General features: G+C 47.6%; 1 protein-coding gene across 1 annotated transcript in view; it reads left to right on the top strand.

Annotated features, from left to right (window-relative positions):
• Positions 1 to 439: 439 nt before the first annotated feature.
• LOC309550552 (uncharacterized protein) overlaps positions 440 to 17,199 on the top strand; it is a gene marked incomplete at its 5' end in the record, with an annotated part of 102,246 nt that continues 85,486 nt past the window's right edge. The window contains one exon of the mRNA XM_082250904.1: positions 440 to 599. Coding sequence (XP_082107030.1) covers positions 440 to 599 — 160 coding nt within the window. The remainder of the gene's footprint in view (positions 600 to 17,199) is intronic.

Raw genomic sequence — 17,199 nt, 5'->3', positions numbered from 1 at the left:
TGTTAATTGTCATCACATTGTTTTGCTGTGTAGGAACGTACAAAGACAACTTGAAAGCCAAGCTTTAGAGCACTGAAAATAAAGACTGCAAACATTTCTAGCAGTTTTACCGAGAAGATTACACCTGACTTAGCCAGTCATATGTTCTACTGTTCAGAATTGGATAGGTTATTAAAAGGCAAAAGGTACAGGGTTCAGATTAGTTTAAAACGTTTTTTTTTTTACATGGGCAGTTGGCACAGTAGTCACCCAGGATTTATATAAACATAACTTTTGTGACCCCTAGTATTTTATAGACATGTACTACACTGAGTGAAGAGGTAAGATCAGAAAGCAGAAAGGTATCATCTCTTTAATACTGTGAAGTATGTGAATATTTGCATTGTCATTTTTCTTTATCTAAACTCATACAATTATTGAAAGTGGTCGATTTACTACAATGGCAGAAGAAGGTCTGGAAGAGGCATTGAATTATTTTCTATTCAAGTATAAGGGCATTTATTCTATGACTAGCCTCACAACACCTGAAATCATAGATTCATTGGAAAACATGGAAATTAGAGACAGTGATGTGTTCTTGGTCACATATCCAAAGTCAGGTAATTACTACTATTATTATTATTATTATTATTATTATTATTATTATTATTAATAACATTGACTGAGTAGCACTAAATGCAACAATAATTATTAGGCCTCATGCACAATGGATGTTTTTACAGCAGCTGTTTTTGGCTTCATGGGTTTTCTTCTGCAGCCAGTAAACTCTCCAGTATGTTATCCTATGTGTCCATGCACACATAGGCTGTTATCAGCATTTTTGGCAGGGCCATTTTCTGGCTGGAAAAAAACCCAGAACTAGTGGGTTTTAAGAGGAGTTTTTCAGCTGTAAAAACATTCTAACTCTGATAAAAGCTGAAAAAACGCCCAAAAAACACTTGAAAAACAGGGCTATTCAGCATTTATCAGCATTTGTGAGCCATAAGCTTTTGTGAGAGTATAGTTTTGCTAAAAAAAAAACGCTACTGCAAAAACGCTGAAAATCTCCTTCTACAGCAACAGCCTTTTACAGCTAACGCTACTGGTGTTTTTATAACATGCAGTGTGCATGAGGCTTTCTGTTTTTTTCATATATTGCTGCCACTTCACTAAAAACACGCTCACTTGGTACTGAAGCAGAAAGGTACCTTCTAGCATAAGAAGCAAGTCTTTTGCAGCGTGGCTCATTTTCTTTCCACCACTGAAGAGGATCACCACTTGTTCTTTCAATTACTGGTTCCGTCAAATAGAGATGAAGTTCATCATCCAGGGTCATTATTGCAGATTCAGAAGAATCCTCTGCATGAGGCCCCAATAAAACACTGAACATGGCGTCTATTCGACCACAATGAAGTTTCTCTTCTGTCCATTGTCTTTTTGGACATTTTTCTCTTTTTGCAGCATCCTGCTCTTCCAGATTAGAAACCTGCTCTTCCTGACTTGTCTTTTCGACAGGAACCTTTGCACCTCCTGTTGAATATCTTCTGTTAGCCATTGTTTTGCCTTGGCCAATATCTCATCAAAAGAGAAAGCGTGATTCTTGTATCGAGGATCCAAAAGACATGCAAGCACAACATTTTTATTCTGTTCATGCTTCTCAGAACGTTTGGTGAGGCTGTCCCTCATGGCCTGCCTACATGTTTTAGTGCCACATGTGTTGGGTCCTTCATTCTCTTGAAGAAGCATCTTCAGCACTTTCACACATGGGATGACAGATGACACAGATGAGTCGTAATGATTCGCTTCTAGTGTCACTTCCTCTATGGGGAGGAGGGTCTTAATGACATTGGCTACAATGCCCCACTGATCAGCAGTAGGACAAGAATATCCTCCATATTCACCTGAATAGATGGTAAGAGCTTGTTTCTGCTCCAGCATTCTTTGCAGTGTAGCAGTTTTTCTAGGCCTTGTGCCGGATGTGGGTCTGCCATTGTTACCAGAGACACCTCCAAAACTCTTGAGTAGTGTTGAGCGAACACGGACTGTATTATTCGTGTTCGTACCGAATAATTGGATTTTTGTTACCCGAACACGAACACGGACACTTTACTGTATATTCGGGTAAAAATCCGTGTTCGGTCGTTTTATTTCCGGGTTTTGCATGCTTTGGCGCTCTTTTCATGGCGGGCTTTCAACAGCCAATCAACAATCGTTTAACTGGTGTGCCTTAAGCCATCCCAGCCATGCCTGCAAATGTCTCAGTAGCTGTGATTGGCCGTCTGAAGCATGTGACCAAGTCTTTATAAGTTCGAGGCAGCCGCAGCGGCGTCATTATGCTGCTTAGATCAGGGACAGAGCACACATCAACGTGCTGGCTGCTGATTAGGGAAAGATAGGCAGGAAAAAAACATTTGTGTCCGGATAGAATTGAGGGACAGGTCGGAGTGTTTAGGCAGGGCGAGTTGTAGGCATTTTAGGGATAGAGTCTGCTGAATTATAGGGTCAGTGTGTTCTACAAACTACAATCGATATTGCTGTGTGGGGTGGGGTCTGCACTTAGTTCTCCTGATCTACGATCTCTTCTCAATCCTGTTAGGGACAGAGTCTGCTGAATTTTAGGGAAAGTGTGTTCTACAAACTACAGTCGATATTGCTGTGTGGTGTGGGATAGGAGATAGGAAGGTGTCAGTGATCCACATCCATTTTTCTGTGTGTGAGCTGCAGTGAACACAATCTTTTTGGGCTGCGGTAAACACAATCTTTTTGGGGTGCAGTGAACAACGTCCTTTTTGGGGTGCAGTGAACAAAACCTTTGTGGGGGTACAGTGAACACAATCTTTGTGGGGTGCAGTGAAGACAATCCTTGTGGGGTGCAGTGAAGACAATCCTTGTGGGGTGCAGTGAACAAAATCTTTGGGGGGTACAGTGAACACAATCTTTGTGGGGTGCAGTGAACAAAATCTTTGGGGGGGTACAGTGAACACAATCTTTGTGGGGTGCAGTGAACAAAACCTTTGTGGGGTGCAGTGAACACAATCTTTGTGGGGTGCAGTGAAGACAATCCTTGTGGGGTGCAGTGAAGACAATCCTTGTGGGGTGCAGTGAACAAAATCTTTGGGGGGTACAGTAAACACAATCTTTGTGGGGTGCAGTGAACAAAACCTTTGTGGGGTACAGTGAACACAATCTTTGTGGGGTGCAGTGAACAAAACCTTTGTGGGGTACAGTGAACACAATCTTTGTGGGGTGCAGTGAAGACAATCCTTTTGGAGTGCAGTGAACACAATCTTTGTGGGGTACAGTGAACACAATCTTTGTGGGGTGCAGTGAACAAAACCTTTGTGGGGTACAGTGAACACAATCTTTGTGGGGTGCAGTGAACACAATCTTTGTGGGGTGCAGTGAACAAAACATTTGTGGGGTGCAGTGAACACAACCTTTGTGGGGTACAGTGAACACAATCTTTGAGGGGTGCAGTGAACAAAACCTTTGTGGGGTACAGTGAACACAATCTTTATGGGGTACAGTGAACACAATCTTTGTGGGGTGCAGTGAACAAAACCTTTGTGGGGTACAGTGAAAAAAATCTTTGTGGGGTGCAGTGAACAAAACCTTTGTGGGGTACAGTGAACACAATCTTTGTGGGGTGCAGTGAAGACAATCCTTTTGGAGTGCAGTGAACAAAATCTTTGTGGGGTACAGTGAACACAATCTTTGTGGGGTGCAGTGAACAAAATCTTTGTGGGGTACAGTGAACACAATCTTTGTGGGGTGCAGTGAAGACAATCCTTGTGGGGTGCAGTGAAGACAATCCTTGTGGGGTGCAGTGAACAAAATCTTTGGGGGGTACAGTGAACACAATCTTTGTGGGGTGCAGTGAACAAAACCTTTGTGGGGTACAGTGAACACAATCTTTGTGGGGTGCAGTGAAGACAATCCTTTTGGAGTGCAGTGAACACAATCTTTGTGGGGTACAGTGAACACAATCTTTGTGGGGTGCAGTGAACAAAACCTTTGTGGGGTACAGTGAACACAATCTTTGTGGGGTGCAGTGAACAAAACCTTTGTGGGGTGCAGTGAACACAACCTTTGTGGGGTACAGTGAACACAATCTTTGTGGGGTGCAGTGAACAAAACCTTTGTGGGGTACAGTGAACACAATCTTTGTGGGGTGCAGTGAAGACAATCCTTTTGGAGTGCAGTGAACACAATCTTTGTGGGGTACAGTGAACACAATCTTTGTGGGGTGCAGTGAACAAAACCTTTGTGGGGTGCAGTGAACAAAAACTTTGTGGGGTACACTGAACACAATCTTTGTGGGGTGCAGTGAACACAATCTTTGTGGGGTGCAGTGAACACAACCTTTGTGGGGTACAGTGAACACAATCTTTGTGGGGTGCAGTGAACAAAACCTTTGTGGGGTACAGTGAACACAATCTTTGTGGGGTACAGTGAACACAATCTTTGTGGGGTGCAGTGAACAAAACCTTTGTGGGGTACAGTGAACACAATATTTGTGGGGTGCAGAGAAGACAATCCTTTTGGGGTGCAGTGAACACAATCTTTGTGGGGTACAGTGAACACAATCTTTGTGGGGTGCAGTGAACACAATCTTTGTGGGGTGCAGTGAACAAAACCTTTGTGGGGTGCAGTGAACACAATCTTTGTGGGGTGCAGTGAAGACAATCCTTGTGGGGTGCAGTGAAGACAAACAATCCTTGTGGGGTGCAGTGAACAAAATCTTTGGGGGGTACAGTGAACACAATCTTTGTGGGGTGCAGTGAACAAAACCTTTGTGGGGTACAGTGAACACAATCTTTGTGGGGTGCAGTGAACGAAACCTTTGTGGGGTACAGTGAACACAATCTTTGTGGGGTGCAGAGAAGACAATCCTTTTGGGGTGCAGTGAACACAATCTTTGTGGGGTACAGTGAACACAATCTTTGTGGGGTGCAGTGAACAAAACCTTTGTGGGGTACAGTGAACACAATCTTTGTGGGGTGCAGTGAACAAAACCTTTGTGGGGTACAGTGAACACAATCTTTGTGGGGTACAGTGAACACAATCTTTGTGGGGTACAGTGAACACAATCTCATACTTCTGAAGCTTTGAGGGTGCTGCCTGTTCTATACTCCTCCTCCTCCTCCTCATCCATCCTTTTAGGTGTACAAACAATAGTAATTGGGGCCTAGTGTGCTTCTGTACGTGTGAAAAACATACACTTTTTTTGATCATATTTCCTATTCCGTTATTCAATAAAAACCTTTGGGGCTCAATTAAATTGCGGAATAGTCTGTGTCGGTACGTGTGAGATCCACCTTTCCAAGTTTTTGGGGTTCATCTCATACTTCTGAAGCTTTGAGGGTGCTGCCTGTTCTATACTCCTCCTCCTCCTCCTCATCCATCCTTTTAGGTGTACAAACAATAGTAATTGGGGCCTAGTGTGCTTCTGTACGTGTGAAAAACATACACTTTTTTTTGATCATATTTCCTATTCCGTTATTCAATAAAAACCTTTGGGGCTCAATTAAATTGCGGAATAGTCTGTGTCGGTACGTGTGAGATCCACCTTTCCAAGTTTTTGGGGTTCATCTCATACTTCTGAAGCTTTGAGGGTGCTGCCTGTTCTATACTCCTCCTCCTCCTCCTCCTCATCCATCCTTTTAGGTGTACAAACAATAGTAATTGGGGCCTAGTGTGCTTCTGTACGTGTGAAAAACATACACTTTTTTTTGATCATATTTCCTATTCCGCTATTCAATAAAAACCTTTGGGGCTCAATTAAATTGCGGAATAGTCTGTGTCGGTACGTGTGAGATCCACCTTTCCAAGTTTTTGGGGTTCATCTCATACTTCTGAAGCTTTGAGGGTGCTGCCTGTTCTATACTCCTCCTCCTCCTCATCCATCCTTTTAGGTGTACAAACAATAGTAATTGGGGCCTAGTGTGCTTCTGTACGTGTGAAAAACATACATTTTTTTTTGATCATATTTCCTATTCCGCTATTCAATAAAAACCTTTGGGGCTCAATTAAATTGCGGAATAGTCTGTGTCGGTACGTGTGAGATCCACCTTTCCAAGTTTTTGGGGTTCATCTCATACTTCTGAAGCTTTGAGGGTGCTGCCTGTTCTATACTCCTCCTCCTCCTCATCCATCCTTTTAGGTGTACAAACAATAGTAATTGGGGCCTAGTGTGCTTCTGTACGTGTGAAAAACATACACTTTTTTTTGATCATATTTCCTATTCCGCTATTCAATAAAAACCTTTGGGGCTCAATTAAATTGCGGAATAGTCTGTGTCGGTACGTGTGAGATCCACCTTTCCAAGTTTTTGGGGTTCATCTCATACTTCTGAAGCTTTGAGGGTGCTGCCTGTTCTATACTCCTCCTCCTCCTCCTCCTCATCCATCCTTTTAGATGTACAAACAATAGTAATTGGGGCCTAGTGTGCTTCTGTACGTGTGAAAAACATACACTTTTTTTTTATCATATTTCCTATTCCGCTATTCAATAAAAACCTTTGGGGCTCAATTAAATTGCGGAATAGTCTGTGTCGGTACGTGTGAGATCCACCTTTCCAAGTTTTTGGGGTTCATCTCATACTTCTGAAGCTTTGAGGGTGCTGCCTGTTCTATACTCCTCCTCCTCCTCTTCCTCATCCATCCTTTTAGGTGTACAAACAATAGTAATTGGGGCCTAGTGTGCTTCTGTACGTGTGAAAAACATACACTTTTTTTTGATCATATTTCCTATTCCGCTATTCAATAAAAACCTTTGGGGCTCAATTAAATTGCGGAATAGTCTGTGTCAGTACGTGTGAGATCCACCTTTCCAAGTTTTTGGGGTTCATCTCATACTTCTGAAGCTTTGAGGGTGCTGCCTGTTCTATACTCCTCCTCCTCCTCCTCCTCATCCATCCTTTTAGGTGTACAAACAATAGTAATTGGGGCCTAGTGTGCTTCTGTACGTGTGAAAAACATACACTTTTTTTTGATCATATTTCCTATTCCGCTATTCAATAAAAACCTTTGGGGCTCAATTAAATTGCGGAATAGTCTGTGTCGGTACGTGTGAGATCCACCTTTCCAAGTTTTTGGGGTTCATCTCATACTTCTGAAGCTTTGAGGGTGCTGCCTGTTCTATACTCCTCCTCCTCCTCTTCCTCATCCATCCTTTTAGGTGTACAAACAATAGTAATTGGGGCCTAGTGTGCTTCTGTACGTGTGAAAAACATACACTTTTTTTTGATCATATTTCCTATTCCGCTATTCAATAAAAACCTTTGGGGCTCAATTAAATTGCGGAATAGTCTGTGTCGGTACGTGTGAGATCCACCTTTCCAAGTTTTTGGGGTTCATCTCATACTTCTGAAGCTTTGAGGGTGCTGCCTGTTCTATACTCCTCCTCCTCCTCCTCATCCATCCTTTTAGGTGTACAAACAATAGTAATTGGGGCCTAGTGTGCTTCTGTACGTGTGAAAAACATACACTTTTTTTTGATCATATTTCCTATTCCGCTATTCAATAAAAACCTTTGTGGCTCAATTAAATTGCGGAATAGTCTGTGTCGGTACGTGTGAGATCCACCTTTCCAAGTTTTTGGGGTTCATCTCATACTTCTGAAGATTTGAGGGTGCTGCCTGTTCCATACTCCTCTTCCTCATCCTCCCTTTAGGGTAGGAAAAAATTTAATCGGGCCTAGTCTGTGTTTGTACGTGTGAGATACACAGTTTTTTATCCTATTCCGCTATTCAATACACACCCTTTTGGTGTAAAAAACATTAAATTGCGGCATAGTTTGCATATTTGACTGTGAGATACACCCGTGCAATACTGTTGTTCTTTTGTTCCGCTATTCAATAAAGACCTTTCTAGGGCAAGATCTTAAATTTCAGAAATATGAGGAGAGCGTCAAATAGGGGCCGTGGCCTGGGTCGTGGTGGTGCTGCTGCTAGAGCTCCTGTTGCAAGGAGAGGACGTGGTTGATCTGTGCCAGCTACACGCACAAGTGAAACACCTTCCTCAAGTGTGAGTAGGCGACAGAACCTGCATCAGTATTTGGTAGGGCATCATACGCCCCTAGAATTGATGAGGCCAGAACAAGTGGAGGCGATAGTAGATTGGTTTGCTGCTGACAGTGCCTCCAGTTCCTTCACATTGTCTCCCACCCAGTCTACTGCAGAAAGGTCACAGTTGGCACCTGCAGCCGATGTCCAACCGTCTTTCACCTCACCCCCTTGCAAATCAGGCAAGCAGTCTGAGCCCCAAGCCATACAGCAGTCTCTTCTTCTTTTTGATGACTCTGTCAGCAGGGTTTCCCAGGGCCATCCACCTAGCCCTGCCCCAGAAGTGGAAGAGATTGAGTGCAGCGATGCCCAACCACTTATTTCTCAAGATGAGTACATGCATGGATCATCGCAGCACGTCTCCGATGATGACGAAATGCAGGTGCCAACTGCTGCGGCGTTCAGCATTGTGGAGACCGACAAGGAGGGCAGGGGTGAAGACTGGGTGGAAGATGATGTGGAGGACGATGAGGTCCTCGACCCCACATGGAATGAACGTCATGCAGGTGACCTGAGTAGTTTGGAGGAAGAGGCGGTGGTCACACAGAGCCACCAGCACAGCAGAAGAGGGAGCAGGGTGCAGAAGCAGAGCGGCCGTGCCCTAGACACTACGCCCGCTACTGCCCAACGCAGCAAGGGAACGAACGCACCAAAGTCAGCTCAAAGGAGTTCTCTAGCGTGGAAGTTCTTTAGAAAATGTGCTGATGACAGGACACGAGTGGTTTGCACCCTGTGCAATCAGAGCTTGAAGCGAGGCATAAACCTCAACCTGAGCACAACCTGCATGATCAGGCATCTAAGTGCAAAGCACGAGCTGCAGTGGAGTACACACCTTCAAAACCAAGAAACGTCTCTGGCTCATCCTGCTTCCTCTTCTGCTGCAGTCTCGGCCGCTCCAGCCACATCTGTAGTGATACCAGCACCTGCCACCCCGCAAACAGACGATCTGTCAGCAACACCACCACCTGGGTCACCAACAACCATCTCCACAATGTCCCGTGGAAGCGTTCAGCTTTCCATCTCCCAAACACTTGAAAGGAAGAGGAAGTACCCCCCTACCCACCCGCGATCCCTGGCCCTGAATGCCAGCATTTCAAAATTATTGGCCTTTGAAATGCTGTCATTCCGTCTGGTGGAGACGCACAGTTTTAAAAACCTTATGTCGGTGGCTGTCCCACAGTACGTCGTGCCCAGCCACCACTACTTTTCCAGGCAAGCCATCCCTTCCCTGCACAACCAAGTGGGGGAAAAAATCAGGTGTGCACTGCGCAACGCCATCTGTGCCAAGGTCCACCTAACTACCGATACGTGGACCAGTAAGCACGGTCAGGGGCGTTATATCTCCCTAACGGCACACTGGGTAAATGCAGTGGCGGATGGGCCTGAGGCGGATAGCAATTTGGCGCATGTCCTTCCACCACCGAGGATTGCAGGGCGCTTCAGTTTGCCTCCTGTTCCTAACTCCTCCTACTCCGCTTCCTCATCCTCTACCGCCTCCTCATCCGGACAGCGTAACACCTTCACCACCAACTTCAGCACGGCCAGGGGTAAACGACAGCAGGCAGTTTTACAACTTGCCTGTTTGGGGGACAAACCACACACCGCGCAGGAGTTGTGGAGGAGCATGGAACAGCAGACAAATGAGTGGTTGCTGCCAGCGAGCCTCAAGCCCGGCCTGGTGGTGTGCGATAACGGGAGAAATCTCATAGCAGCTCTGGGCCTAGCCGGTTTGACGCACATCCCTTGCCTGGCGCATGTGCTGAATTTGGTGGTGCAGAGGTTCCTTAAAAACTACCCCGATATGTCAGAGCTGCTGCAGAAAGTGCGGGCCGTTTGTGCGCACTTTCGGCGTTCTCACCCTGCTGCTGCTCGCCTGGCAGCGCTGCAGCGTAACTTCGGCCTTCCCGCTCACCGCCTCATATGTGACGTGCCCACAAGGTGGAACTCCACCTTGCACATGCTGGAAAGACTGTGCGAGCAGCAGCAGGCCATAGTGGAGTTTCAGCTGCAGCACGCACGCGTGAGTCGCTCTGCGGAACAGCACCACTTCACCACCAATAACTGGGCCTCCATGCGAGACCTGTGTGCCTTGTTGCGCTGTTTTGAGTACTCCACCAACATGGCCAGTGGCAATGACGCCGTTCTCAGCTTAACTATCCCACTTCTATGCCTCCTTGAAAAAACAATTCGGGCGATGATGGAAGAGGATGTGGCACAGGATGAGGAGGAGGATGAAGAGGTAACATTTCCAAGGCTTTCAGGGCAGTCATTCGCAAGGGGCTCCGAGGGTGGGTTCCTGCACACACAAACGCCAGGGACACAATTGTCCAGCAGGGGCACAGTTCTGGAGGATGAGGAGGATGAGGAGGAGGAGGAGCTGGAGGAGGAGATGGAACCATGTTCACAGCAGGGTGGCACCCAGGCCAGCTCATGGCCATCACTGGTGCATGGCTGGGGGGATACAGAGGACACGGACGATACACCTCCCACAGAGGACAGCCTTTCGTCGCCTCTGGGCAGCCTGGCACACATGAGCGATTACATGCTGCAGTGTCTCCACAACGACCGCCGAGTTGCCCACATTCTAACTTGTGCTGATTACTGGGTGGCCACGCTGCTGGATCCCCGTTACAAGGACAACGTTTCGTCCTTAATTCACTCACTGGAGCGCGATCGCAAGATGCGCGAGTACAAGCGCACGCTGGTAGACGCGATGCTGCTGGCATTCCCATCTGACAGCGGGGCCACAGTGGAAGCACAAGGCAGAGGAGGAGGAGGTCGCCAACTCAACCAGGGCACCGCCAGCACCTCAGAAGGCAGGGTTAGCATGGCCGAAATGTGGAAAAGCTTTGTCAGCACGCCACAACAAACAGCAGCACCAGCAGCTCAGATGGAACGTCTTAGCAGGAGGCAGCATTTTACCAACATGGTGGAGCAGTATGTGTGCACACGCCTACATGTAGTGAATGAGGGGTCTGCCCCCTTCAACTTCTGGGTCTCCAAATTGGGCACATGGCCTGAGCTTGCCCTTTACGCCTTGGAGGTGCTGGCGTGCCCTGCAGCCAGTGTATTATCTGAACGGGTATTTAGCACGGCTGGGGGTGTTATAACAGACAAGCGCAGCCGCCTGTCCAGAGACAATGTGGACAAGCTCACGTTCATTAAAATGAACCAGGCATGGATCCCACGGGACTTTTCCGTACCTTGTGCAGAATAGCATGGATACCGACCTTACCCAGCCATTGTTCCATTTTTGCTCTTTCTCACTCTTTTGGGGTGTACCCTCATTTAAAATTTGTGAAAAGAAGCAGTGTTGGCTACCTCGTCCTCCTCCTCAGGGCCAGATTAACGTAGGGGCTATTGGAGCTGCAGCTCCATGCAGGCCCCTACCTTTTATATAGGCCCCGGGTTGGCCATATTCACTGTGACCGCTCTTCTGTCACTTGTAAACACAGAAGTCTGGCTTCTATGCTCGCTTCCCCAGGCAGCACCCTCAGAACCTCCCCACACAGCGCGAAGGCCGGACAAGGAGGGACAGTTGCCGATGCATGGATGTGTTTATGGGCTTCAGAGACAGCATCCCATGTTGAATTAGGCATGCATGGCTGCACCCTTCCTCCTCTGGGTGCATGCCAAGGCACGGCCCTTAAGGCCCTTCAAAATCCTCAGCACCAAGACCATGATGCTCTTAATCCGGCCCTGGTCCTCCTCCACCGCCGCTTCCACCTACACCGCCCATAGGTGTGCGCAGCCTATTGCATTAGGGTGTGCACCCCAAAGTTGAAATACACATGCATGTGTTTGCCTACATGTACATGGCCCCGATACATTACTCTCCCTGCTGGCAAAGAGAAATAGAGCAGAGCAGGTGCGAGGGAGATCTTTCCCATCTCCTCACTGGCAAACAGAGCGATAATGCTATGTGCCCTAGGTGATTAGGGTGTGCCCAGGTACACCAGGCACACCCTGTGCGCACGCCTATGACACCGCCACATCCACCACCACCTCAACCTCCCTCCTACTCCATATGGGCCTCGTCCTTCAGAGATGAAGAACATTGTTTTATTTTTCTGTTTTTTTTGTTGTTTTAAGTTATTTCCCTATCCACATTTGTTTGCAGAGCACTTGCCATGCTCTTAACTACGTTTTGCTGCCATTTGCAGCACTCTAGCCCTTTCCATTGGTGTTTTAGAGCCATTTTAGTGCCTTAAAGTTCGGGACCCCATTGACTTCAATGGGGTTCGGTGTCCGGGAAAAGTTCGGTAAAAGTCCGGGACACGGACCCGGACTTTTTTTTAAAGTTCGGCCGAACCCGTCGAACACGGACATCTAGGTGTCCGCTCAACCCTACTCTTGAGTTGTGAACCCAGGTGTGAGAACTGAGACAATGACCATTACGGCATCTTTGGTTTGTTTTGTTTTATTGTATTTAGGGGATGGGAGAAGGGAAGGAGTGGGATACTCCTCTGGCTCAACTAGGTACACTTTGGGACACTTGAAGGAAAATGCCTGTTGGCGCTGTCTTGACGCCAGCTGAATGCCGACCAGCACTTCCTGACGCCTATAGATACTGTAGTACTGAAACTGTGCTGGAACCTCGACTTTAATGCAGAAGATCCAGGACTGCAGAACACTTGACTGCTGACACTGCTTTAGCTCAAAAGTCACTGAACAGCTCCCTCCAGCCCTGCACTGGCTGAGGTAGCTCCGTGTAGATACTTGTGCTGCTGCAACTCTTAACTTGTACACTTCCCACTGTACACTCACTCTTCAGGGCCCAAACTACAGGCGCCCCTTTCACACTTCAGGGTCCTCTACCTAAGTACCCCCTCTAATACTTCAGGGTCCTCTGACTAGGCACCCCCTTTAACTGCTAGCTGACTCCTGGATCCCTAGAACCTTCTCCAGAGTGGTCCCCTCTGACACTAGGCAGAGCCCCAGGGGCAGTCCACAGTACTCATGACCTTTGTAGGCTTTCCTGGAACTGGACCCCTCTCTTTCTCCGCTGGTACTCAGCACACCGAATCCCCTCTGCAGCTCAGCTTCACACTCTTTGGATTCCCAGGCCGCCACCCGGGACACCCGCTTCCTCTGACAGGAGGAGAGACAGCCGTACTCTCCGTACAGCCGTACTCTCCCTCCTGCGTCATGCATTCCCTTCAAATTTATACCCACTCCCAGAATCCTCTGTGGCAGAATCTGCCTTCTGGGGTAGATACAAGCCTGACTGAGCCACTAATTGGGTTTCCTCCACTGCCTTTTGAGAATCCTCTCACAGAGCGAGTGGGGAGACTCCCCTCTCAGTAACCTCACCATGGAGACATGACAGTCCAGCTGAAATCATGGCCCTGCTGTTAAGCAGCCAAGGCCCACTATACTTTACCTAGCACCTACCTGTAGGGTGCTACAGCAGCATGTGAAGTGTTGAGTTCCATTGTGTTGGAACAGCGTTAATCAAGTTGTTTTTGGGTAGATTTGGTGGTGGGTGGCTGGCTGTCTGGCACCCTGTGGTGGGTGGCTGGCTGGCTAGCACCCTGTGGTGGGTGGCTGGCTGGTTGGCACCCTGTGGTGGGTGATTGGCTGGTTGGCACCCTGTGGTGGTGGGTGGTTGGCTGTCTGGCCCCCTGTGGTTTTGGCTGGCCCCCTGTGGTGGGTGGCTGGCTGGCTGGCACCCTGTGGTCTTCCGGAATGCACCTCAGTCACTGCTTGGCAAGGATTGCATGGTGGAAATGGCCTGAGCACCTCTTCAGCATGCCAATTATATCAAGCAAAGTGCTCTGGTTTGACAGACCATCATTTACCATAAGTTGGAGGGTGTGCCATGCAACTTACGTCTGACACTTCAGCAAGCTTCATTCGTTTCACCATGTTCACTTCGCTATCTCGAAGCACAAGCATCACTCATCTTTGGTGATTCCCCAGTCTTCAAGCTTGCCTAGAAACCTTCCTTGCATCACTTTTGTATTCAACTCCAAATGCCTTCTTGTCCATCTGCTGTCAATGAAGTGGCATGTAAGACTCATTAGTTATTCTGTTTGTCCTGACCAGCAATCAGTCGTGAATGAGAGTTGCAAGCATTCTCTGGTTTCAGCATAGCCTTTGCTTTCTCAACGACCTGTTGGTGAATCTTTCCCAGCATTTTGGTTCAATAGTACTTGTCACTCTTCAGTGTATACCTTGGCTCAACTATGGACATCAACCACTTAAATCCAGAGTCAGACACCATTGTAAATGGCTGGTTATCAGTGACCACCATCTCTGTGATTACTCTGTCCAGCAGTTGGGACCTTCCATCAGAATTTAGCCACCTGTTTTTTTTCTGAAACATATCTGTTATTGTTGCCTGGGATAATGGTATTTCATCTTGTGATTCATTGTGTTTTTTCTGTGCTGCATGATATAATTTAACATGATGAACTCTTAGATGGGCCCAAAGATTTTACGTATATTTGGTTTTTGCAATTGCTGATCCCATGCTTACATTGTTTGTGCACATGTTGCACACTGCTGCTTTTCCTGGAGATGGAGACGAGAAATAATCCCAGATCACACTTTTACTTTTTCTATCTGCATTCATCTCCATTGAAATTTGAAAGACACTACTGAAATTGAATATAGGGTTAGAAAAAACTGTCTGGCTGGCACCCTGTTGTGATAAGTGGCTGGCACTCTGTGGTGGGTGGCATGCTGTCTAGCACCCTGTGGTAGGTGGCTGTCTGGCACCCTGTGGTGGTGGGTGGCTGACTGTCTGGCACCATGTGGTGGGTGGCTGGCTGTCTGGCACCCTATGGTAGGTGGCTGGCTGGCACCCTATGGTAGGTGGCTGGCTGGCACCCTGTGTTGGGTGGCTGGCTGGCACCCTGTGATTGGTGGGTGGCTGTCTGGCACCCTGTGGTGGGTGGCCGGCACCCTGTGGTTGTGGGTGGCTGGCTGGCACCCTGTGGTGGGTGGCTGGCTGGCTGGCACCCTGTGGTGGGTGGCTGGCTTGCTGGCACCCTGTGGTGGGTGGGTGGCTGGCTGTCTGGCACCCTGCGGTGGGTGGCTGGCTTGCTGGCACCCTGTGATGGATGACTGGCTGTCTGGCACCCTGTGGTGGGTTGCTGGCTTTCTGGCACCCTGTGGTGGGTGGCTGGCTGGCACCCTGTGGTGGGTGGGTGGCTGGCTGGCACCCTGTGGTGGGTGGCTGGCTGTCTGGCAACCTGTGGTGGGTGGCTGGCTGTCTGGCAGCCTGTGGTAGGTGGCTGGCTGGTTGGAACCATTTGGTGGTGGGTGGTTGGCTGTCTGGCACCCTGTGGTGGGTGGCTGGCTGGCTAGCACCCTGTGGTGGGTGGCTGGCTGGTTGGCACCCTGTGGTGGGTGATTGGCTGGTTGGCACCCTGTGGTGGTGGGTGGTTGGCTGTCTGGCCCCCTGTGGTGGGTGGGTGGGTGGCTGGCTGGCCCCCTGTGGTGGGTGGCTGGCTGGCTGGCACCCTGTGGTGGGTGGCTGGCTGGCACAGGGGCTGTGGGTGGCTGGCTGGTACAGGGCCTGTGGGTGGCTGGCTGGCACCGGGCTGCTGTGGGTGGGTGTATGGCTGTGTTATACACTCCCGAGAGACTAGTCCCGACTCCAGACGAGGCTGTCCAAGGAGAGGGAGGTGGCCTATGAAGGCAGAAGGTTAGGCCCAGTGCGTGGAGGAGCGTGGCGCAACATACGCAATGACGTCATGACAATATCGGTAATATTGGCAAGTTCCTTGGCCGATACCGATATATCGGGACAAGTGAATATTGTCCCTCTGATAATAGGCTTTGCCGATAATTGGTTGATCCCTAGTCTACAGTATGCCACGAACAGAACGTAATAGCACTGACTTTTGTGTAACTGTGTGAATAACAAGTACATGCACCTAGTGCTGCACTGCAAGGATGCCTTGTAAGAGGTAAAAAAAAAAAATAATAAACTGAAATATAAGCCTTGTTAGCTTCTACCTGTTTTTGCTTCATGTTCTGGATGGAGAGCAGTGCTGCAACTGTAAGCAGAAATGGGATGGATGTCAGCCAGTGTGCATTCAATCTCCAAACAAAGGTGCACTCTATAAAAGGAAGTTATTACGGCATGTTTCTTAGTAGGAGGATGTGTCCAAGGCAGTTGCAGGAAAGCTGGTATAAGCTAAAAAGAAAACAAAAAATATTATTAAACCAATGTAAAAACTGTAATATAAATTGTAATGGGGGGCCGGATTTAAAGAAACTGCAGCTTCAAACCTCTATGACGTGTTTCAGTTTCGCCGCGTTCAAATCAATTAACTGGCGCTGCGGCGAATTGGCGAGTAAAACAGCAATAATGAATTCCGCCGTCAGCGGGATTCACTTACGATCGCGGCTTCGCCAATTCGCAAACTTATGTCTTCGTGCTTATAGCAGTTTCACATAGCGATGTGGGCTAGTGGATTAGTGCACACATCACATGTCTGTAATTCATCTCCCTCTGCTGTAGGTTCGAGGCTTACCATCTCCACCTACTTTTTTTATTTTCTTTTTTTGTTTATATTGCTAAAATGTAACGGATTACATCATATATATTGCTAAATAATGTTACACTCAGAAGCGCTTGCAAGCTTACACCATTTTAAGTGTTTTTTTGATCTTGTCTGTGTGTCGAATCGATCTTATGAAGGAAAGTACCAAAGGCAAGTGACCAAACCCCTACCCTACTTCAGGGCAAGATGAAACCTCACAATTTTACCATGGTCTTCTTCCCACATTCCATACAATGTTTAGTTCTTTAGCTATATGTGCTTTTTAGCCTTAACACACTCCATTTTTTCCACCATACAGCTTTATTCTGCACAATAGCTAAGTGCTTTGCAACTTCACTGCAGTTCACAACGTCATGGGTTCAAATCACATCACTACACTTGGGATCTCTTTTCACTCTCATTTTTTTAAACAGTTTTTTTAAACTATCTTGAATTTGGGGGGGGAGGGGGGTGTCCTACCCAAATTTCAAGCACATCAATGGAAACAACACAATTTTGATTTTATGAGTGTGGTCCTAGTTTTATCGAGATGCAATTCTTTACATATTTACCATGGTTCTTACAATTTCTTGACCAATAAACATAGGTGTCTGATATTGGACTCTCTCCATATTTCAACAACACAGGCCCTCATAG

The sequence above is a fragment of the Pelophylax lessonae genome (assembly GCF_965119305.1).
Source record: "Pelophylax lessonae genome assembly, chromosome: 3".
NCBI lineage: Eukaryota > Metazoa > Chordata > Amphibia > Anura > Ranidae > Pelophylax > Pelophylax lessonae.
The sequence above is the reverse complement of the archived record's forward strand: the minus strand, read 5'-3'. Positions and strand labels throughout refer to the sequence as shown.